This window comes from Triplophysa rosa, linkage group LG10 (genome assembly GCF_024868665.1).
Source record: "Triplophysa rosa linkage group LG10, Trosa_1v2, whole genome shotgun sequence".
In the NCBI taxonomy this organism is placed as follows: Eukaryota; Metazoa; Chordata; class Actinopteri; order Cypriniformes; family Nemacheilidae; genus Triplophysa; species Triplophysa rosa.
The window spans coordinates 4,494,735-4,520,470 of NC_079899.1; the positions used below are offsets into that span (position 1 = coordinate 4,494,735).

General features: G+C 35.5%; 1 protein-coding gene across 1 annotated transcript; it reads left to right on the plus strand.

Moving 5' to 3' along the window:
• Positions 1–1,088: 1,088 nt before the first annotated feature.
• Positions 1,089–25,736, plus strand: LOC130560320 (apoptosis-resistant E3 ubiquitin protein ligase 1-like; the record flags this gene model as incomplete). Its single annotated transcript, XM_057344035.1, has 13 exons — positions 1,089–1,355; positions 1,449–1,526; positions 1,938–2,079; positions 2,163–2,284; positions 2,387–2,462; positions 2,635–2,744; positions 3,956–4,135; positions 4,985–5,110; positions 6,276–6,405; positions 6,497–6,555; positions 6,650–6,739; positions 6,853–7,028; positions 24,485–25,736. Coding segments are annotated over 13 exons (1,659 nt in total), but the record flags the coding sequence as incomplete, so codon positions are not given.

Below are 25,736 nucleotides of genomic sequence, written 5' to 3' on the forward strand. Positions count from 1 at the left end.
CCGCGCCACATGTCAGAGCACTGCCCACGAGTTCCTACTTGAAGAATATTCTTAAATGCATGTAGAAATATTACTGTTGCATTGCTTAAAAGTGGATATGAACTTATTTTTCTTTGCAGTATTTGAGGTCTGAAAAAATATAGAGCATCTCTTATTTTAACCTGTTTCTCTAGTTTTCTTTTTCTGCAAGTAAATGCAAAGAGAAACTTTTTTTTGACATTTTGTAGTAATATATTGTTAGTAGTTCACAGAAAAACACATACCTATAAATGGTCAATAGTAAATTCAGGAAAACTGATACTGAATGGTCTCTATTTTTTCTTTGGTTGTAAGAACCTTTGGGTAGCATTTGTAGCATCTCTGTAAACAGTGTTGGGTAAGTTACTCTGAAAAAGTAATTAATTACTAGTTACTAATTACATATTCAATAGTGTAATTAGATTACTGTACAAATTACTCTCTCCAAAAAGTTTTTAGTTACTTATTACTAATGACTTTCTATATCCACCTTGATTAGTTAAGTGATTCAAGGATAGACATGAAACGGCTCATATTCATTCAAATAAATAATATTAAACTACATAAAGTTCTCTTATTAACTGACCAAAGTATTACAAATGTGAGAATTATACATTAAAGCATGGATTTTAAAGTTAGACTTTGAATTTTGATGTCAATTCCACTATTGCACACACATATATTACACAAAGTATTTAGTTTAATTACATCAGAAGTAACCGTAATTAAATTACAGAAAAAATAAGAGTAATTCCTTACTTTACTTTTTCAAGGAAAAAGTAATTAAATTACAATAACTAATTACTTAGTAACTAGTTACACCCAACACTGTCTGTAAATAACCTTTTAAGAATTCATAATTACTGGCTGAGGACTTTTAATAGTCGTTCCCAGGCTTTGAAAAATCATTGAAGTTTATGTAGGAGTTTGAACCTTTCCACATATGCTGTAGTCTAAAATATTTTATGTAATCTTTGTAATTTTGTGAAGTACGTAATAGTATATTTTTTTGCTCATTTACGTATAGCTGTAGCAGTGTAAATGAATGAACACACCTAAATCATTTGTATAATCATCTCTATTATGTATCAGAAAACGAGAAGAACTGTGTGGAGAAAAACGTGTCTACCCCAGGTATCAGCATCTGCTTTGAGGCTTACCTCTACAACATGGGCAACTACAGTAGTTGTCCCTGGCAGTTCCCAGCATCCTCCCAGCTGGCTCCACAGAGACGGCCCTCTATGGGTGAGGAAGAGGAGGAACAGGACTCCACAGCAGAGGGTCAGTCAGAGAAGATCAAGAAACCCAAAAAAGTTTACTGCTATATTTCACCGAAGGTAAAGAATTTGCGGATAAATTGTTTTATGAAAGTGGTTATGTTTGTTCATATTTAGATACCGACATTTATCCCATATTTATATACGTTTTAGCAATTCTCTGTAAAGGAGTTTTACCTGAAAATTATTCCCTGGCGCCTTTTCACCTTTCGCGTGTGTCCTGGAACTAAGGTTAGACATCGAGTCTTAACATTGCTTACTACTTACAGTGAGTCTTTGAAGTCAACTTGAAAAATGTATTCTGTTTGAATTCTCAATTTTTATATTATGTTTGTTTATCCAAATATCTTATTTTGTAATATCATCTTATCATGTAATGATTGCTTTTAATTGGTCATACCATTTTTATAATTCCTAAAATCAGCTCACAAAGATGTGTATTGTAGTGCTTGCACCGTGAAATCCCTCTTTATTTCTTCTGCTCTTACCTCTACTTTTCTTCTTTATTTTTCCGGAAATAATTCAAGTCAATTTTGTACTTTCTGCTTTTCTGTGTTATTTAGTCAAAATGACTTTTTTTTGCTGCCTTGTGTATTCTTCCAGAAATATTTCTGATTTCTTTCGTTCTGTCGTCCTCCACAGTTCACATACCATGGGCCAGACCCTGTACACAAGTACTTGACACTGGTGGTGGATGATGGGATTCAGCCTCCAGTAGAGCTCAGCTGTAAGGACAGGAACATCATGGCTGCCACCTTTATACGGTTTCTTCACAAGAACATTGGTAAGTATGAGTCCTGTTGTGTGTGAATTTTCACACGTTCCTATGTGGTTGTGTTTATTTGATTGTTTTTCATGTGTTTGCAGGAGGATCAGAGACGTTTCAGGATAAGGTGAACTTCTTTCAGAGAGAGCTGAGAAACATTCACTCCAAAAGACCTCGTACTAAAACCTGCCTGAAAATCAACCGTCACTCCCTCCTCGAGTCGGTGAGTCTGAAATCTCTTCAAAACATTGTCTTTGCTATAAAACGGTATGTTTTGTATTTACTTGATTGTAAATCGGTGAGTGACGATTTTGTTCTTTTTCAGTCTCTGAAGGCCACAAGAAACTTTTCAGTGTCTGATTGGAGTAAGAACTTTGAAGTCGTGTTCCAGGATGAGGAAGGTAAGTTTACTGAATAATACTATTCATTTGTGCACGGATGGATCAGCAAATTCTAATTGACAAATACATGTTTTAAAATAAGTCTCAAGTCCGTTCAGCTAATATTGGTTGTGATATTCTGGAATTTTAGAGGTTCACTTAAATGTCTGAGTTGTTTGATGTGTGTGTTTAGCTTTGGACTGGGGAGGACCGAGGCGTGAATGGTTTGAGCTCATCTGTAAAGCTCTGTTTGACACCAGTAACCAGCTCTTTATACGCTTTAGTGACAACAACCAGGGTTTGGTAAGTCGCAAAAAATCCTACTTTAGTACACAAATGATCATGATTGTAATAACAATAAGATTGAATACATATACACATACTCGTACATATTCTACAGTTTTCAAGAAAGAGGATAAGCAATGTTGATGCTGATATTCATAGTAGGGCTGGGCATCGGTTCTGATGTTCCGATTCGATTCCGATTCATAAGCTCTCGAGTCGATTCGAGTCAATGATTATAGATTTAATACAAATCCTATAGATATTTCTAAAAAAAGATCAATATCACATTACAATGGTGAATTAACAAATGAAATGAAGACCCACTAACCTGTATACAGTATTAAACTTCTGATAAACACACTTGGGTATATTGAAACAGAACAGGTTATTTTACATTTAAGATACAGTATAACGAACAAAATTTCACAAAATTAGCTGTAAATCGTATGAACCGCTGCCTTTTATGTGAAGGTGATGTTAAATTCGACGACACACCCGCATCCGCCATGTTAATTAAGCAATGAAAAAAAATCGATTCACAGCTTTTGAGAGTCGATATTGAATCGACTGCATTTTAAAACACGATTCATCGATTTAAAAAAAAATGTGCCCAGCCCTAAACATAGTGTACTGTACGTGAAGGTACTATTTGTTGTGCTGCCTTGAATTTATGATGGTTCAAGAAGCATTGTGTTACAGTCTGAAGTAAAACGAACTTTTCTGCTTTTCTTATTTCTTGTTTTCTCATTCGTCCTTGATAAAGCTAAAATGGTAAAAAATGCCCATATTATTTTCATAATTTTATTTAAGGGGGATTTATTATAAAAAAATCAAAATAATTCAAAACATTATTTTCTCTCACCGTACATTCAAAGTGTCTAGCGTCTAGCCTGATTTGGAGTGTGTTTTGGAAATGTCTTGTCCTTGAACATAACCGTGAATTTCTGCTTCTTATGTTAAATGAGTAATGCCACAGTACCTCAGTTTTACTTCAGTAGCTGTGGTATTTTGGCAAATATACTATGTTGAGTTTTTGAAGTTTGAGTAATAGAACCATTACAAATATTTTTATTTATGAACTATTTGAGTATGTAACATGACATTACCTAAACCATTTACAACATGAACCGATACCGAACATTTTTTGCTTGGGTGTTGATTTCATTTATCAGCAACATAATATCGGCCATAGGATGGTGGTGGTATGTTGTCCTTTGTTTTTCGAGCAGGTCCATCCAAATGCTGAACGTTCCCCTCACTTAAGAGGGAAGATGTATGAGTTTGCTGGGCGAGTGGTGGGGAAGTGTCTATATGAGTCGGCTTTAGGTGGGGCCTACAAGCAGCTAGTACGGGCCAGGTTCACCCGCTCCTTCCTGGCCCAGATTATTGGTTTACGGATGAACTACAAGGTGAGAAAATGCTTTGATTCAAAGTCTGCAAATAAACGTACGTTATAACATACACGGATGCATGCAGGCTTACCACTATTTTGTTTAGTCTTCCTTTCTGTATTAATATGCTGAAACTTCACATACATTTATCATGTATACCCAAGGCTGGAAATGGGGGGGACACAGGGGGACTGAGTCTGTGGAGTCCATTTTAAGGGGGGACGGAGTTCCACTCACAATGCATAGGAATAGACTCTATGCACGTAGGGTGATGACGTACGTCCGCTAAAATCTCAGCTGGCTAAGCCACTTCCGCTCTCATAGGGCTGAGGTCATTTTTCACCAAGTGATAAGGATATGAAAACAAATTTCAGTGACTCCCCATTGTTGAGTGCCTAAGTGATCAAGCCTCAAGTAATGGCAAAAGTTGACTTCCTTTTTTTTAATCATATTTATTTGTGGATGTAGCTTGAAACGATAGCCTGAAGCCTTTCCTCTTTTTGGTTGTCGATGTATGGTGTAGTGTTTGGAGAATTTGACTCACGTCGTTGACTGTAACCCTGTGTACATCTTGAGTGAAAACGTCATTGTTCCTTATGGACACTACGTGCGCCGGATGTGACTGAGCGGACTGAGACCAAACGCGGAAGCGATCGTGCATAGAGTCTATTCCGTTTTTATTCCATGAAATAACATCTTAACATTGTGGAAATTGCATGATGTTCCAGCATATATTGTTTAAATATATAAATGTCCCCATCTAGAGTCTCCCCAGTGAGTCTTTGCCATTTTCAGCACTGTGTGTACTTATAGAGTTAGATGTGAATCTTGCATGTAGTTCGGCTCATTCTTTTGTTGTTTTGGCAGTACTTTGAAACTGACGATGAAGAATTTTACAAAACGAAGGTTTGCTTTATCCTGAACAACGATGTCAGTGAAATGGACTTGGTGTTTGCTGAGGAAAAATACAACAAGTCAGGACAGCTAGAGAAGGTAATGTACATCTATTTGGCCTGGAAATGAAATTGTAGATATTGGTTAAACAATACTTAACATTATGTGACATGACTGATCGCCCCAACATAATGTTTTCTGGCATAGTTTCTGTAGGCTTTGAGTACATGTGTGCAGTGCCAGGATAATGCTGACGTAATGATGCCTGGTTTCACTTGGAAATGTATAGCTAATGCATGACTTGAGAAAGACCAGGACCCAGAACATTCGAAATGTTGACATGTAAAGACATAACTGCAGTTTGCTACTACATACTTTTGTGAAAGTGAGATCTACACAGGGCCAAGGTTACAGGGTTATAAAAATGGAATGGTTGGAGTTTTCACAATGGTGTTTTCGTCCGAATTGGGACACATCTGAGTGAAACTCATCCCAGCTTCTGGAATGACAGAGCTTTGATTTCGTCCTTTAGGAGTTGATGGACTGAACTTTAGAAGTTAGAAGTCTGGCCATTGGACAGTCAATAATATAGTTTCATTCTCATGCCAAGACATACAGTATGTCATGCAGAAAAGAGACAACGTGAGGTTAAAGGGAGGTTCATGTTTTTGATGAACGATTATACGGATAAATCATTTATAATAAACACTGCGATATTACATAGAAAATAAGAATTGTTGGTTTTGATGTCAGTCACACCTACATGTTAAATATAGTTTGGCTCTTTTTTGCATGTGCAGCTTGAAAAACTGATCAAATTGCACATAGTTTCATTAAAACTATTAACTGTTGATAGACGTGACCCGAGTCACTTACTGTTCTTTCTCCTTGTCACCTTGACCTTACTAATGGCTGCTTTTGGGTAGGCTATGGAGTAGGGCTGGGCGGAATCACGGAATATTCCGTTACCGCGGAATAAAATGTCAACCGTAAGAGATTTTTCTATTCCGTGTATTCTGCCGAATGTAAATAAGTAGGCGTGGTTAACTCAGCGCTCTGCAAATTGGGCTTCATGATGAAAATTTGTTTTGGTCATTCCGCCCACCCCTACTATGGAGGTAACAAGGTAACATAGATATTGATGTGTTGACAATGTGAAGGAGGTAGAAATCAACCAGGCAAACCTTGAGCCCCTGGTCTAACCTTTTTACTATGTGGGTGTGTTTATTTCACTCACAGTAAAAACAGTGTCATAACGTTACAGGTGGTGGAATTGATAACTGGTGGTGCTCAGATTGTTGTGACCAATGAGAATAAAATTCACTATTTGAACCTGCTGGCCCAATATAGACTAGCCAGTCAAGTGCGAGATGAAGTAGAGCACTTTCTGAAAGGTAAGAACCCATAATTGAAGTATTCTCTGAGACTATTCTTTCCTGTTCTCTGAGAAGACTAGGTCTTGAGCAAAATTGAATCTTCTTTCAGGTTTGAATGAACTTGTACCCGAAAACCTTTTGGCTATTTTTGATGAGAATGAACTGGAGGTAATGTCTTTTTCTTGAAAGTACAACAAATCACATTTTTTACACATTCTCTAAAATCTAAGCATGATATCTGACTGTTCTCTCCTGTTTTTAGTTGTTAATGTGTGGTACAGGAGACATTAATGTGCAGGACTTCAAAGCTCATGCCATAATTGTTGGAGGGTCATGGCACTTCAGAGAAAAGGTGAGTGACAGGCATTTTATAATGTCGTGAATTGGTCCCATATATTAGCTAGAGGCTAGCTCACCGTTCATGAACCTTTTAACCAAGGGTTAATACAAGCCTCTACCGTTTAGGTGATGAAGTGGTTCTGGGCAGTTGTGTCGTCCTTCACACAGGAAGAGTTGGCACGTTTGTTGCAGTTCACTACTGGCTCTTCACAACTCCCACCCGGTGGCTTTAACACACTTTGCCCATCCTTCCAGATCATAGCAGCTCCCACACACAGTACGCTGCCCACCGCACATACCTGGTAAGCACACATGTATGCACTCAAAACATTTCCTCACTTCAGAGAAAGATTTAAAGCAGGGATGGGCACTTCTGGTCCTAAAGAGTCGCTGTCCTGCAGAGTTTAGCTCCAACACACCTGCCTTGAAGTTTTCTAGTAAATGCAGATTAAAATGGTCATTTAAGTGATTTTTGTGTTTTTAATTTATAAATTGGACATGAAAAAATGTCATGTGGTGTGACCGTGATTTATCTTAAAATTAATCAATTTCCTTGATTTGTATACAAATCTTTAGTAAGTCGCTTTGGATGAAAGCGTCTGCTAAATGACTAAATGTTAATGTAAATTTAGTATTTAAATTGCTAAGAATAGGGATGCACCGATATGTAAATTTCGGCCGATTACGATAACTGATAATTCTTTAACATTGGTAGCCGATAACCGATATATTTGCCGATATACAGTATGTAAATATTAATATCAAATTCCCTAAGACTGAAACAAAAGGCAAAAAGTGGACAACTGCTTTTATTTTAAAACGTTCACTGCAGAACAAGGTTCTTAAAATCATGTACCAAGCCTACTTTAACCTAGTTAGCGATTCTTTAACCTTCAAACTTTTCTGGTGTATTTTTTATTTAATAAACAAATTACAGATGTTCTTCCAGAGCAACCCAGAAAAATGTTCTCAATAGCCACAAGTCTAACAGGTCTCAAGACAGAAAGCATTCAGACAGCAGTCTGATTCAAGCAATATGCTTTTGTTCCTGTAATTTACACATTCATAAATACTGTATCTACATACTGTACCTAAATCAACAATGTTTTGCTAATAGCAGTAAGTGAATGATCATTGCTGAAAGACTGTACTGTACAGTAGTGTGCTGCTGAAGAAGTTTAACAAGAGGAAATGATTTATGATTGATCAGCTATAATATATCGGCCTAAATTTTACTTCCGGCCGATACCGATAACATTAAAAACAACCATTTATCGGCCGATACCGATATGGCTGATAATTTATCGTGCATCCCTAGTTTAGAAACAAAGTATTTGCATTTCTTTGAATTTTGATAAGTAATCATCTCATTATAATTTTACCGTCTTAACAAAACTTATTTTTCCTGAAAATCGCATACAAATGTTTTAAAAATACCATTCACTTAAGGATACTGTATCAGTGATTCATATTTCAGCCACAAAAATTAGATATATTTTATTTTTAATTTATTACAATTATTGATATTATTGGTCACACCACATGATAAGTGGTCATTATACGGCATTGCCCCTTGTATTAAAAACGCTTTTGGGCTGAACTCATAAAGCTAGGCTCTACAGTATATGGAGTTTATAAAGTGGTCAGTTGCAGATATTTGAGATATATGTGATTTTTTTGCTTTATCAAATATAAAACATTTGGGGTTTTTTAGGTTTATTTGTGGCTTTCTGTTTGCTTCTGGTTCTTAATTACTTTTTTACTTTACCTTCCAACACTATCACTTTCCAACACTGTCAGTGGCTCTTTCTTGTTCTAATGTTCCACTTAGATTTTGCCTGTTCTTGAAGTGATGGTTTCTGTCATCATTTACTCACCCTCTTGTCATTTCAAACCTGTGCATCTAAAATATTTAGGTTTTGGTCCAGAATTTTTATTTCGGTGCATCACTTATAGTAATAAAAGGGTTTATTTATATCAAACTTTTAAATATTGCTGTCAAATATTTCGATCAGAACTATATGCCTGTCATCAACTATATAAGCTGTATTGTCTTGATAAATCTGTTATTAATTAATCAGGTTCGTGAAATCTCAGACAAAACATGAGATAAACACATCGACAGGGTGTAGAATACCTATCTACACTAGGTAGCAAATAGTGCATGACATCATGACATGTTTATGTAGTCGTCTGAACTGTAATTTTGATGAACAAAACTGTATTATGATGAATGATGAATATACAGTATTATCAGATGTACTAATTTAGTTTGTTAGCATAAGACTTGAGCTAGGATAATTCCTTATAAATTAATCAGACATATTATACGTGAAATTAATGCAGACTAACTATGATTCCACTTGATACTAGAAATGATTACAAACACTCAAGTGATGGAATGTAGTACAGCAGTTCTTATTCTAGAGTTTTAGAATAATTACTGTTTCAGATATTCATTGTTTACTTCTATCTTCTAACAATCTGTCCTGTCACTGTTTCAGCTTTTAACTCAGCTACCGTCTAGTTACCTGCCTCAACATACGACTCCTACGAGGAGCTGCACAAGCTGCTGAAGCTGGCGATTAGTGAGGGGAGCGAAGGCTTTGGGATGCTCTGAACATCTGTCCACACTTTATGGACATCTCATTCCAGTGTATTCTTTAAAGTTAGGACTCTGATCATAAAATTCCTCTGGATGGATTCAAAAGTTGTGTATATATGTATTTTTAAAAAAATAAGTTTTTCATTTCTGTTGCCTCTCTTGCCATGTTCAGGCATAAATAAATGGCCTAACTAAGAGTCAAGATGCTTGTCCTGCATTTGTCTTAAACAGCTGGATTTCTTTTATGGAACATATTAGACTGAGATTTTGTGAATGACTGCATATATATATACCCCCTTTGGCCTTAACTGATCAGGAAAGGTTGTGTATATAACAGAATATATATATTTATTGCTTATTTGTTTTGTTTATACATTGTATACATCTTTTCTTTGTAATTGATAATTTTATATATTTGACAAAGAGACCTTAGACACGTTATCACTGCTCATAACTGTTAATCTCAAAGATGTTGATTCTGTTTTGGGGACTTGCATTCCAGAATCATTTGTTTGTTTTAGCTGACTTGCGTAGGCTGATGTGCCCTGTGCTTTTCTCATTAAGCCCCATACTGTTCAGGTGGACTTTTGTTAGACATTTAACTTATGATGAAAATAATAAACAAACACTTATGCTAAAAAGGCCATGTGCATTTAAAAAACCCTTCAAGCATTAATTCAGTTACACAATTTATCAAAAATCTGATAAAAGACTTTAACATCTGTCAAGTGTTTTGTGTTATTTTGACATCCACAGTATGTACCAATGTTTTCATGCCTAGTAAAAAAGGTTGGTTAATATCCGTTAACTGATGCTGTATATGGTTAATATTTGTTTTTAACAGAGGATATGGCAATACTGTAAGGAACGTTAACATCTGGAGGGTAGTTTTGTGACCACTACAAACCATTTACAGGGACAGGAAGTAATGCTGAAGCACTGACTACCCCAATTTTACTCTGTGCTCTTGCTTTTGTCCTGGTCGGTATTATTTTTTATGTATATAATGTAACATACTGTATTTGGGTTTGAATTTAAATATAATCGTTTTATTTTCCATTAGGTTAGCCTTTTCCAGACTGAACATTTGTGTGCAGATGACTACACTTTATGAGTTATTTATGCAACAAAAATTAAAAAGCAGAAAAGCTATCTATAAAAGTGGTGTTTTCATCCATTTTATCATGTAAAATTCATTTGTATCATTTATGAAGATATCATGTAACAGTGACTCAGCCTTACAAAAGGCAAACATTTTACATAGGAATTTATCTTGATATACTTCCAGGATTTTCTTTTATTGCTTCTTTACTACACTATAAAAATGCTGGGTTATTTTCAAGCTATGGTAGAACGAACCTAATCGTGGGTTAAACTAACCCCCGAAAATGTTCATATTTGACCCAGTCAGGTTGAAACAACCTACGTTTTGGGCTGAAAGAAACCAGCATACACTGTAAAAAATTATCCTGTAAAAAACAGTAATCTACTGGCAGCTGTGGTTGCCAGCTTTATACTGTTAAATAACAGCGGGTTACTGTTATTTGAATTAACAGCATGATACTGTTTTATTAGCTACAGCATACAACTGTTATTTAGCAGCCTGATACTGTTTTAAGAACAGCATACTAATGTTACTTAGCAGCATACAGCTGTTAATTTACATACTAGTCAACTTATTTTAATTGTAATGCAATTATACCCTGCATTTTATATTTGTGGATCAAAAAACTAATGAAGCCAACTTATTCTTTTTTCATCTTCTTTATTCCTATTCAACATCAGATTTTATATGCGTTGTTTGTTACGCCATAAAATAGGCAAAAATACAAGCCATGATTATAATGTTTAATGCACAAACTATGGTGCAACAAAAAAGCACCCATAACGTATAAAAATACAAAAATGGCTTTCGTAAAGCAACTAAACGAAAACAAATAAGACACAATAAGGCATTTAAATGCCTTAACATAAAATACAAATGTAGCTTCAAATCAATGTCACTAACCTAAAACGAAAAAAGTTAATAAAAATCATTTAATTAAAAAACAAAAAGNCAATGTTTTTAATTCAATACAATTTCGCAAAATGCTCAAAGCTTTGATCTTTTTGTTCGCAATATGGTATTTGATTTCAAGAGTCCGTAATCGGCATAATGTACTTTGCCCCCTTGCTACAAAGAATTCCAAAGATTAAAATGAACTGAGTCGAAGGTAAGATAAAAATTTTGCAAAAAAATTACTGTAAAAAAACTGCATTTATGGCTTGTGAATTCCATAAGGTACATAAGCATTGAAAAGTGTACAGTTTGCAAAATTTTGTAACATTTTATTTGCCAAAAATGCTATGTTGGATTCATGATAACATCTTGTTGAGTTTTATTTAAAACATAAAAAACCTTAATGACAAAGACAATGAAATACATTTTTGTTAGCAGTTTAATGAAAATAATAAATTTCTAAATGATTTATATAGCGTTTTCACTATTTGCATTGCTGCAAACAGCTTTACATTATATGCTTATTATTACAGGCACTAGATAATAATTGAAACATGAAATATATAATACATATTAGACATTAAAGGTTGCATTACTGAAACTGATTGATAAGATGCTCATTATTAAATGTTTAATTTCAATGTTTCCCAAATGCATACACTGGTAAGTTTATAAAATACATATCTGTCAAACTGGTCTTTATAAGGATGTTTATGAAAAAAATATGATCCTATATAAAAGTGGCTTTTGTGTGGTTGAATGATTTTCTGTGAAGACTGGTCATTAAATTAAAATATTATCTACCTTCTCACTATATAAATTATATAATAAATTATCTTATTGACTGCAATGGTTGCCCTGTTAATTTTTCAATGTTCTTTGTTGTTGTGAATTTGCTTGCAATCATCCTTTTTTTGTTTTGACAAATTACTTTTGCATTTTATGTGAATGTCTAAACATAATTTACTACTGGGATGTACTGATGATCATAGAAGCACGAGAAACATATCAGTGCATGCATACTGTTAATGTATTCTACATTAGGCTATTCTTCCTAGTCAAATTAAACGCACAAAACTGATAACTAACTAGTGTTTTAGTACTTGAGTCTTGGTCTCGATACCGGTCTCAAGACCATTTTTTGATGGTCTTTCTTAGTGCTGTCTCAGTCTTGACTGTCTTTGGTCTCGGCCTTGTCTTCGTCTCACACTTCGTGGTCTCGAGATTTTGATTCAAGACCGGTCAAGAACTTGATTCATTTTCTGATTTGCGTGTTAACATCATTAATGTGATTGGACGTAAAAGCATTCATTGGACTATTTCTTATTTGATTTCTTTTGTTATTGTTGTGCCGGTGAGAGATGAAGGGGGGATTGACCTAAAAGAAATCTGTCAACAAAATTAATACAAAGGCCCACGATATCCAAGATGTGACGGCACAAAAGTACTTGTATTACATCTTGTTTATTTATATAATAACATATGACATGATCATGTGACGTGATATTGATTTTATACAATAATTCAACACTCAAAAAAATGATTTTACGATACTGTTCACTTTATTTAAACAATTAATTTTGTTTTAACACCATTGTATTAGGTTTTATGTTCAAACACATTTCCATTGTGTTAAAGGGGCTAAAAACAGCAATGCTTTGGCTTAACTACATGTTTACATTTTAAATTAACTCAATCAATTTAAAATGAATGCTGTTTCTGTGTTCTGGATGCTCCTGTCACCAAAACAAATTCCTTGTTTGTGCAAACATACTTGGCAATAAAGCTCTTTCTGATTCTGATTCAAGTAGATCAAAACAATATTTGATGCTTGTTCAATTTACTTAAAAGAAATTTAGTTAAATTATGTTAATGTTTTTTGGGGGTTACCATTGTGGTACAGTGTAGAGCATGTGCTTGGGGACCTGCTAACCAGATTTTAAGTTGCTTTAATAAAAAAAAACAAGTTTTAGAGCAAGTTCTCTATAGGAATCTCAGGCTCTCCTCTCCGCTGGTTCAAATCCTACCTCTCCGGCAGATCCTTCAGGGTGTCATGGAAGGGGCTCGCTGTCCACTGCTCACCACATGATCACTGGGGTCCCTCAGGGATCGGTGCTTGGACCGCTGCTTTTTTCCATCTACACGAGTCACGACATCCTTGGGACCCATCATAAGGCTTCTCGTGTCACTGTTATGCTGACGACACCCAGATCTACATCTCGTTTCACCCAGACGATACCACTGTAGCAGCTCGCGTTACAGCCTGCCTAGAAGACATCTCAGCTTGGATGAAAGAGCATCACCTCCAGCTGAACCCTGCCAAGACAGAACTACTCATGTTTCTGGCACACCACATGGTGCAACACGATCTCACCATCCAACTTGGCAATACCACAATCACTCCTTCCAAAATAGTTAGGAACCTCGGAGTCATATTTGATGAACAATGTCCTCCAAACTGTCCTTCAATGATCACATTGCAAAGACAACGCGGTCATGCCGATATGCCTTATTCAACATTAGAAAGGTTAGACCCTATCTCACTTAGCATGCGGCACAACTCCTTGTCCAGGCCCTGGTAATCTCAAGGTTGGACTACTGCAATTCTCTCCTTGCTGGTCTTCCTGCAAAGGCTATCAAACCGCTCCAGCTGGTTCAGAATGCAGCAGCACACCTCATCTTCCAACAGCCCAAAAGGGCTCATGTGACACCCCTTTTCATCTCTCTCCACTGGCTACCGGTTGAAGCCCGTATCAGATTCAAGTCACTAATGCTTGCCTACAGGACTATCACTGGATCTGCACCGGCATACTTTCACACCCTCTTACACTCTTACACCCCATCAAGATCCCTGCGTTCAGCAAACCAGCAGCGTCTTGTATTGCCTTCCCATAAGGGCAGTAAATCGCTTTCCCGTTCATTCTCATTCACAACTCCTTCCTGGTGGAACATTCTTCCTAATTCGGTCCGGTCAACCACATCTCTCACAACATTCAAAAAACTACTTAAAACTATCTCTTCTGTGAATACTTGACAGACAAATAAAATAAAATAAACTCTAACACTAACCCTCTCTCTTTCTCTCAACATGTAGTGGTCTAGCTTTTGTTGAAACCAGTAACTTTGTATTGGCACCCATTGTATTATTGTTCCTTTATGACATGGAGCTTATTGCTCCCTAAACTCTTTGTAAGTCGCTTTGGATGAAAGCGTCTGCTAAATGACTAAATGTTAATGTAAGTACTTGGGTATGCCGGAAGTGTAACAAAACCAACTTCTGGCCAACTCCTAACAATAAGAGCTATATTTAGCTTATTTAGTGTGTGTTAAAAATAACATCTATATTAGAAAATATCTTACCTTAAACTAATTTCCTTTAATTATGGATAGTGGTTCCACTTAACGGAAACATGTTATCTCTACTTAAATGCTTTTAGTAGAATGAACTTAATTGATTCAAGTCATTTTATTTTATTATTTGGACATGGTTGTTTAAGTTTACTCAGTTCAGTTTAGTTCATCATACATTAAGTAATTGAGTAGAGATAACATTTATGTTGTGTGGAACCACTGTCTATTATTTAATTACTTGTAAGTTAAAGTATCATTTCTTTCAGTGAATAAACCATGGGTTAATAAGTGACAAACACAAGTTTGTGTTCTATTTTGGCTAGCCCCAAACAAAGCTAGAACCCATGATTCCGTAAATTATGACTTTTTTGTGTTATGTGGATTCAGGGATCTCCAACCTTGCTCCTGGAGAGCTGCCGTCCTGCAGACTCCAACCCTGTTTCAGCACACCTGTCTGTAATTATCAAGCAACCTTGAACCAGAGCCATTGAGAAAGAAAGTTCTGCCAATGGAAGTTCAAAACACTGGAGCGTCACGTGATTCATGGAGCCTTCAGATAGTTCCAGGAAGTTATGTTTTCTCTTTAAATGCTTTATTTCTTTCATTTTTTATTCATTAAATGGCTTTCGTCTTTAAATGGGTTAGAAGTTTACCTCAGTTGGTCTGTTTAGTCGCAGCTCCATGCGCTACTAGTAACTTCCGGGAACTATTGAGAGCCTCTATTGCTGTGAAAAAACTGTTCTATTGGAGTCAACGGAGTTGGCAGAACTCTCTCTCTCAATGGCTCTGCCCTGAACAAAGCCACTGGAAGGCAAGCCTGCAACCTTTAGTCAAAAAAGTGTAATGGGTAATGCTAATGCAGATGCTTCAGCGGAACGCAGGAAAGGAGACCAGAGGCTAGTTTTTTTAATGGATGTCAATCGATTTCAGCTGCAACAACAACATAAACAAACGTTATGTGGCCCAAACATAACTTACGGTATACCTCAGCAAATAATTAACTGTTCAGTAGTTTATATGCAATTGAATAGGCTACTATTAATATACGGTAAAATATTAATTAATACTAATATAAATTTAGATAAATAAAAAATTTAGACTGATATCCAAACACCAGTAAATCAACTTTGGGCCAGGTGCGTAGGTTTCCAATGAAACAAGGCATTTTCCAAACTGCATTTATGCGCCCTTGAAGGGCCCTTCGCGAAGGGGATGCCATTTGTAGGGGTTCCAAACGAAAGAGGTCACCTCAATCTCTTCGCGAAGGGCCCTTTCAGAAGTCCGTTAGCGAAGGGTACATTGTCACTTCAAGGAAGTGAGTTAGTTCCGTTTGTGATCACGTGATCTTGGATTATGAGTTCTCGTGACGCATTTTGAAGCAAATATGGAGCGGAATTTTGACGTTACCTACTAAGTATAATTTAGTTTGTATTTGTTAAATGTGACCTCTGCATTTAACCCATCCAGAGAGTAGTGAACACACGTGCCCCCGGAGCAGTGGGCAGCTATCACTACAGCGCCCGGGGAGCAAGTAGGGGTAAGGTGCCTTGCTCAAGGGCACCTCAGTTGTTACCCGCCGGCCCTGGGAATCGAACCGGCAACCTTCTGGTCATGAGTCCGACTCTCTAACCATTAGGCCACAACTGCCCTATATGCAATTGAATAGGCTACTATTAATATACGGTAAAATATTAATTAATACTAATATAAATTTAGATAAATAAAAAATTTAGACTGATATCCAAACACCAGTAAATCAACTTTGGGCCAGGTGCGTAGGTTTCCAATGAAACAAGGCATTTTCCAAATTGCATTTATGCGCCCTTGAAGGGCCCTTCGCGAAGGGGATGCCATTTGTAGGGGTTCCAAACGAAAGAGGTCACCTTAATCTCTTCGCGAAGGGCCCTTTCAGAAGTCCGTTAGCGAAGGGTACATTGTCACTTCAAGGAAGTGAGTTAGTTCCGTTTGTGATCACGTGATCTTGGATTATGAGTTCTCGTGACGCATTTTGAAGCAAATATGGAGCGGAATTTTGACGTTACCTACTAAGTATAATTTAGTTTGTATTTGTTTAACAGTTACACTATTTTTTATCAGTGATAAATATGATTTAAGATGGTTAAAATAGAGTATAAAAAATAATTTAGTTTATCTAAAATTATTTTTAATATGTTTAAAAATAGCAACTTGTTTATAGGTTTCCTTTATCATATATTTCTTTATTAATACCAAGTGGAGTGAAAAAACAAGGTGAAATAAAACATAATTACATAATATTCAACAAGAAATATTAAAAATGTTGTTTATTTTCAACAAACGATTCAGAATGCACCTGCGGTGTTGTCAAGGTTACATTTGGCCAGTCTTTCTAAAATGTTTTATTATAGTACAAAAGAGTACAACATACACAACTCATAACAACAAAAATAAAATAAAATAACAATTAGATAAATATAACTTGGTGTATAATTTGAAAAAAAATACAATTTATGTCAGGGAAAAAAAAAAAGTACATAAATTAAAATTACATAGTGCTTCTTAAGTCTTTTTTGCTTTTTATATTGCTTAAAGTTTGTCCATATTGTTTAATTTCTCTTACAAAATGTTCAAAATTTGGCTTAGCTTTAGCCCATTTTTTCACATAAATGTGATATTTACCAAGTAAAATAAAAAGTTGTACCAGAAAAGATATTGTACTTTTAGAATCAATGGTATCTTGCACAAAAATAAAGATGACATCATAAAGTTCAATTTGAACTAAAGTTAGAAGATGTCAAACCAAAACATTTTTGTATACATACAATCAAAGAAAAGATGTCTCACAGATTCTTTTGTTACATCACAAAGGTCGCAAGAATTCTCCAGATCTCATTTGAAACGTTCAAACAATACAGGATAAATTCTGTGTAATATTTTAAAGGATACCTCTCTAACTTTATTATTTATAAAAAAAATGATTTCTTATTACCATATTTTTGTTCCACTTGATATCTTCAAATTTGGAAGACCAATATACTGTTGAATGGAATAACATTTTGCATTTGTCTTTAACAATATTAATATCACCAACAAATATCATATTACGACAAATAATTTGTTGTTGGTCTACACTAATAGGGGCAACAATAGAATTACGTAACAATATTACAACTTTTCTTGATATTGCACCAATGATAGTGGCATAATCTTTTGGTTTCACAGGGAATCTAAATTTGTTAAGGAATTCCACATATGATAAAAGCAATCCTTGCTCATTAAGCAACTGACTAAGAGTAAGTATTCCATTGTCATACCATGTCTGATTAAAGATATGATTTATTTTTATACAAGATATCTCTATTATTCCATAAAAAGTACCGGTGTATATTTGGCCAGTCATTCACTTTGTGAAGGGAGTTACAAACGCATACACGAGAGACAGTAATGCCCGATACCCTTCAAACAGTTCACTTCAAGGGCTCAGCCCTTCGAAGGGAATAGGGCATAGGGATGCTCACTTCTGTTTGGAAAATGCCCACAGTCTATAAATGAAATCCTTATGTCTGTGGTTTTGAAAATCCGTTACGATTGGAAAATAATCTGTTGTCCCCCAAGCCGAACCTGCATGTTTCTTGGAAACGGTGCAACAGGGTTTGAGATACGTTTTCTCTTGTTTGGTGGGTGTGTCAAGAATGTCAGCCTAATCAGCAGCAACATGTATATAACCCACGCGGGTTTAAAGGGATAGCTCGCACAATGGGTCCAAGTAGTTTACAAATGTGTCCGCTGCAGCTCGGTATACGCAACAATTGAAGATATTAAAAGACATGTATTTTGCAGTATTCAACACGTATTTATACAGATTTCATCAGGCTTTTATCAGGCCTTCTCAGCTGCCATAGTTCAACTCTTGCATCCTCACAACAGGGTGTTTAACCACACCATCGTTTCCGTTTAAAAAAACCTTTTGCAACGTTTGGTCTTAGCTGGTCATGCTCTGGTTTAAGATGGTCATGTGCTGGTTCAGCACCAGTTCAGGACCATCTTGAACCAGCACAAACCAGCAAACCAGCATCAAAACATACCTATCCCAGCATTTGCTGTTTTTTTCAACAGGGATAGTAATCCGTGGATATAACGTTTTGTTATTTAGTGAAAATTGCTTCAAATACAGTCCACTGTCTGTCCCGCTTAAACCCATTCAAACAGTCTGGCAGTACTTTAGAATTATTGAGAGCTGCATGAGAGAGGCAACAAGCCAACCACACTGTTGTAAATGCATCTCAGCAATACGCCTCATGAAGATTAAGATAACTCAGCACAGCAGCTTTTGATGTAAAAAGAATGTCACTTTCGTGAAACAAAAAGACAAAAACATATTAAAAGTATAAAGCAAATCATATAATCGCTAAATGGGGCCCATTCCAAAGGCCGTGTTTGCCTTCTTGAAGGGCACTTCAGCACGAGGAATCGTTTAAAAGATAATAAACAAAATGCTAAAAAACTAAAGTGTTTTTCAAATAGCCAAATTATGAGACAAAATACTTCCCCATTGTTCCCAGTTCAATATCTCTGCCTCTCAGAGTACGCAGGGAACAGGGACACTACCGATTGGAATTCGATACCTCCACTGGGCATGCGCACTTCAATACCGCATAATTTTTGTCACGCTGAAAACAGTTGATTAATATTTTTTTATTATTGTAAGGTTAGTTTTAGGGTTGGGATAGGTGTAGGCGTTAGATAATGTACTTTATTGTAATTATATGGCGAGAGCACCACTTCCGGTCGTAGCTGTATCCCTTCTAGTCAAAACCCATGGCTGACGTCAATATACGCACAAGTTGGTATTCACAAACACTGACAACAGCTCTTACGACAGTTTTATTTCGTAACCACATGGGCAGAGTTCTCTCACGTGTTATCAGCACAAACTGCAGAACATCAAACAGTCTACTAATGTTACACGTTTTCGAAGACTCGGTAAAAGTGTCAAGATGACAGCCCAAATCATCAGCGGGAAGAATATTTCAGCGTAAGCGATTTTATTTCTTCGAAAGAAAAGATTTTAATTTACACGAGGTTAAGGCAGCCGTAACTCTGTTTTGTAACTTACTTAAAGATTTCACGAATCATGTTTGTTCGTGCTTTTAGGTTGCAGTTACGTTTTAAGCTGCTCAAGTTTGTTGTATTATAGGCTTTTGACATATAACTTATTTGATAGAAGTAGGCTACATATGTTGTGCTGAAACGGATGAATAGTGCGGTCATAGTTGAAATCTGCTTTTGTAAAGTTTACTTTTTTATTTTGATAGAGTACCAGAACATCCCTTAAGTGTTACTGTTAATGCACGTGTAACTTTAAATTTGTGGTGCACCAGCTGTTTTTTATTCAGCTTTTATATAAAACGTGGGCAAGGGGCAGTCTGCGTCTCGCGGGAACGCATGGGACAATGAACACTTCTACAGTGCACGCCCACCTCTAGCAATCATATTTGATTGTTTTAAAGGCTCCTAGTCGGTCTAAAATGTAATTTTGCATATGCATAATATGCTGTCTATCAGTAGTTGTTAGATGGGTGTGAAATAAGACTGGGACGGCGCAAGCCATGGGGATTAAGTTCACGAATGTCTGTAAATTGTAAATTCGCCATTTATCAAGCAAACATAAAAAATAGCCAGTTGAGTAGCTACCTTTGTTGAACGGATTTATATTTTAGAATAATTAGTGGAGGCCTTTAATAAAGATTGATTATAGATTTTGTACATACTGGCAAACTTGCCACTCTAAAAAAACAGCGAACTTTTAGGGGTGGGTGATCTATCTCTATGTTTTTTCATAATAATATAAATCATGATATTGTTCTGATTGCTGGAAGCACTACAGAAACTAATAATGTACATTTGCATGGTATTTTGTTGTGCATTGGCTTGCTTTGATGGCATTGTGTCAGATGGTAATAAGGGTTTGTAATTTTTATTTCTCCAGTCAGCTCAGAGAGAGGCTGAAGGATGAGGTGGATGCCATGAGGAATACACACCCAAATTTTAAACCAGGTCTTGTAGTCTTACAGGTCAGTGGGGACAGGTCAACTGTTTTTAAGTGAATCTTTTATGATCAAGTTTAATAGTTCTGAAGTGCTGGTAAACATACTGTATGTGGGTGTAAACATTTTGAATACTGAATATTTTAAATGATAACAGGTGTTGTTTGTAATATTGTTAAGCTATCTTTCTTAATGTGACTTTGTTTGGTTTAGTGTATTACATAAATATAGTTGTAATTTTAGTGTGATTTTACAAAGAGCCTTGCGTTTTTCTAGGGATTATTTAGGACAAACGCATGCAAGAAGAGGTCCTAATAATTTCCTTTGGATTATTTTTATATGAACAATGCCTAACTACTACTATAATTTACTACTATTAATTATTCTCCATAATGTCATATAAAGATTTGTGACAACTTTGCAAATTTATTAAAAATAAAAAATGTTTTAAATAATTGCTCTGCATAAATATTCATCCCCATTAATTTAGTTCTTGGTCAAAACACCATATTTTGGGTATGATGTGACAAGCTTTACACATCTGGATTTGGCGTTTTTCTTCCATTTTTCTCCTCAGATTCTCTCAAACTCTGCCAGGTTGGTTGGGGACCATCAGTAGACAGACAGATGTTCAATTGGGTTTTCATTCTCTGGTTTAGTGATAGTTCGCCAAAAAAAATAATTCTGTCATCATTAGCTCACCCTCTGGTTATTTCAAACTTTTATGACTTTCTTTCTTCTGTAGAACACAAAAGAAAATATTTTGAAGAAAGTTGCCGAACAGCGCCAACACCCAATCACATCTAAACAATGCAAGTGAATGGGGGCCGGTTACCAACATTATTCAAAATGTCTTCCTGTGTGTTCTGCAGAAAGAAAGAAAGTTATACAGGTTTACAATGACAAGAGGGTGAGTAAATGATGACAGAATTTTCATTTTTGGGTGAACTCTCACTTTAACAAACAAATGAAAACATGGTTTACAACATACAAGCCGGTTAAATAACAGTTAAAAGGTAGGTTTCTTGAAGCATCTTGGAGACGTTGCCACAGGTCTTCTGGATTTACTTTGTCTCAGTTTGTTCTGGTTCTTCATGTCATTTCAGACAGACTGGATGATGATGATGATGATGAGATCAGATCTCTATGTGGAGCACTGGCTGTTGTCAGACTCCTTGTGTGCAAACAAAAATCTCACTGGATTATTACAATTAATGGCAAAATGAATACTTTTAGTAAACTGATATTTCCTACTGACAGACTACAGCGAAAGATAGAAATAACTGACTTAAAACCTTTTTTTAGCTGGTAAAAAAACTAGTGTTCTTATAATTTTGGCCACCTCTGTAAATGGAATCAGACTGCTTTTGGACCAAAAAAATCACCAGAGTCTGAACCTATTGGTTTCCCTTGTGTCCATTTTAGAGTTTTAAGGTACCCTGCTTGTGTTGACGAAACAAACAGACATCATTTATCCATTCAAATAAAAATTATTCATTCTTCAAATGAAGAATTATGGTCATACGAATCATATGAGTAATAAATATGTCATATTTGATTGAAGCATTCCTACACATTTGTTCATATAAGAACTAACAACCACAATTAATTTAAAGAAAAACTTGCATTTTTTTGAAGAATAACTTTTTCTTGCTTCTCTGCAAAGTGAGCCATTAGACTTCCTCCTTGGAAAGAAATATATATTTTGGTCACATAGGTCACAGGGGTAGCACGTACATGTTTCCCCGAAGAAATAACAGGGAAACATTATTTAAAGAGCAGATTCAACCGATCAGTGTCTAGTTAATGATTTACCTATGCATTTGAGTCAAGCTAAAAAAGATAAAATTGTTAATGAAAGTGCAAGAGCAACACGCCCTGTTGTGCGGCTAATAGTTATGCAATCAAGCCAGCAGTGGTTTTGAAATTGACACATGCACAGTAATCAGACAACAATTAGGGATTTTACTTATATAGGCCTACCCAGTTACCAAAACATAAATATTTAATAAACTAACTATTTAATGTATCTTACCATCAATGCATGCACACGGAAAGCTTACCAGCATGTATTACAACAGCTTGACTGAATCTTTATAACTTAGCGGTATTTTTAGACATACTTGGTAAATATTAATATCAAATTCCCTAAGACTGAAACAAAAGGCAAAAAGTGGACAACTGCTTTTATTTTAAAACGTTCACTGCAGAACAAGGTTCTTAAAATCATGTACCAAGCCTACTTTAACCTAGTTAGCGATTCTTTAACCTTCAAACTTTTCTGGTGTATTTTTTATTTAATAAACAAATTACAGATGTTCTTCCAGAGCAACCCAGAAAAATGTTCTCAATAGCCACAAGTCTAACAGGTCTCAAGACAGAAAGCATTCAGACAGCAGTCTGATTCAAGCAATATGCTTTTGTTCCTGTAATTTACACATTCATAAATACTGTATCTACATACTGTACCTAAATCAACAATGTTTTGCTAATAGCAGTAAGTGAATGATCATTGCTGAAAGACTGTACTGTACAGTAGTGTGCTGCTGAAGAAGTTTAACAAGAGGAAATGATTTATGATTGATCAGCTATAATATATCGGCCTAAATTTTACTTCCGGCCGATACCGATAACATTAAAAACAACCATTTATCGGCCGATACCGATATGGCTGATAATTTATCGTGCATCCCTAGTTTAGAAACAAAGTATTTGCATTTCTTTGAATTTTGATAAGTAATCATCTCATTATAATTTTACCGTCTTAACAAAACTTATTTTTCCTGAAAATCGCATACAAATGTTTTAAAAATACCATTCACTTAAGGATACTGTATCAGTGATTCATATTTCAGCCACAAAAATTAGATATATTTTATTTTTAATTTATTACAATTATTGATATTATTGGTCACACCACATGATAAGTGGTCATTATACGGCATTGCCCCTTGTATTAAAAACGCTTTTGGGCTGAACTCATAAAGCTAGGCTCTACAGTATATGGAGTTTATAAAGTGGTCAGTTGCAGATATTTGAGATATATGTGATTTTTTTGCTTTATCAAATATAAAACATTTGGGGTTTTTTAGGTTTATTTGTGGCTTTCTGTTTGCTTCTGGTTCTTAATTACTTTTTTACTTTACCTTCCAACACTATCACTTTCCAACACTGTCAGTGGCTCTTTCTTGTTCTAATGTTCCACTTAGATTTTGCCTGTTCTTGAAGTGATGGTTTCTGTCATCATTTACTCACCCTCTTGTCATTTCAAACCTGTGCATCTAAAATATTTAGGTTTTGGTCCAGAATTTTTATTTCGGTGCATCACTTATAGTAATAAAAGGGTTTATTTATATCAAACTTTTAAAATATTGCTGTCAAATATTTCATCAAACTATAGCCTGTCACCTATTAAGTGATTGTCTTGAAAATCTGTTTTAATTACAGGTTGTAATCCAACAAAACAGGAAAAACATCACAGGGGTGAATACTATTCATAGTAGCTAGCTGAACAGATGTTTTGTATCGTAACTGTAATTTTGATGAAAAAACATAATAATGATGTATACAGATTATCAGATGTCATTTAGTTGTTAGCTAAATTGGCAGGATAATTCCTTTAAATTAATCAGCATATTATAGGAAATGCAGACTAACTGTTCCACTTGTCAGAAATGTTACAAACACAGTGATGAAGTGTACAGCAGTTTTATTTAGATTTTAGAAAATCTGTTTGAATTCATGTTTACCTTCTTCTCAATCTCCTGTCCTTTTCAGTTTTAACCAGCTGTGCCTCCCAACATACGACTCCTACGAGGAGCTGCACAAGCTGCTGAAGCTGGCGATTAGTGAGGGGAGCGAAGGCTTTGGGATGCTCTGAACATCTGTCCACACTTTATGGACATCTCATTCCAGTGTATTCTTTAAAGTTAGGACTCTGATCATAAAATTCCTCTGGATGGATTCAAAAGTTGTGTATATATGTATTTTTAAAAAAATAAGTTTTTCATTTCTGTTGCCTCTCTTGCCATGTTCAGGCATAAATAAATGGCCTAACTAAGAGTCAAGATGCTTGTCCTGCATTTGTCTTAAACAGCTGGATTTCTTTTATGGAACATATTAGACTGAGATTTTGTGAATGACTGCATATATATATACCCCCTTTGGCCTTAACTGATCAGGAAAGGTTGTGTATATAACAGAATATATATATTTATTGCTTATTTGTTTTGTTTATACATTGTATACATCTTTTCTTTGTAATTGATAATTTTATATATTTGACAAAGAGACCTTAGACACGTTATCACTGCTCATAACTGTTAATCTCAAAGATGTTGATTCTGTTTTGGGGACTTGCATTCCAGAATCATTTGTTTGTTTTAGCTGACTTGCGTAGGCTGATGTGCCCTGTGCTTTTCTCATTAAGCCCCATACTGTTCAGGTGGACTTTTGTTAGACATTTAACTTATGATGAAAATAATAAACAAACACTTATGCTAAAAAGGCCATGTGCATTTAAAAAACCCTTCAAGCATTAATTCAGTTACACAATTTATCAAAAATCTGATAAAAGACTTTAACATCTGTCAAGTGTTTTGTGTTATTTTGACATCCACAGTATGTACCAATGTTTTCATGCCTAGTAAAAAAGGTTGGTTAATATCCGTTAACTGATGCTGTATATGGTTAATATTTGTTTTTAACAGAGGATATGGCAATACTGTAAGGAACGTTAACATCTGGAGGGTAGTTTTGTGACCACTACAAACCATTTACAGGGACAGGAAGTAATGCTGAAGCACTGACTACCCCAATTTTACTCTGTGCTCTTGCTTTTGTCCTGGTCGGTATTATTTTTTATGTATATAATGTAACATACTGTATTTGGGTTTGAATTTAAATATAATCGTTTTATTTTCCATTAGGTTAGCCTTTTCCAGACTGAACATTTGTGTGCAGATGACTACACTTTATGAGTTATTTATGCAACAAAAATTAAAAAGCAGAAAAGCTATCTATAAAAGTG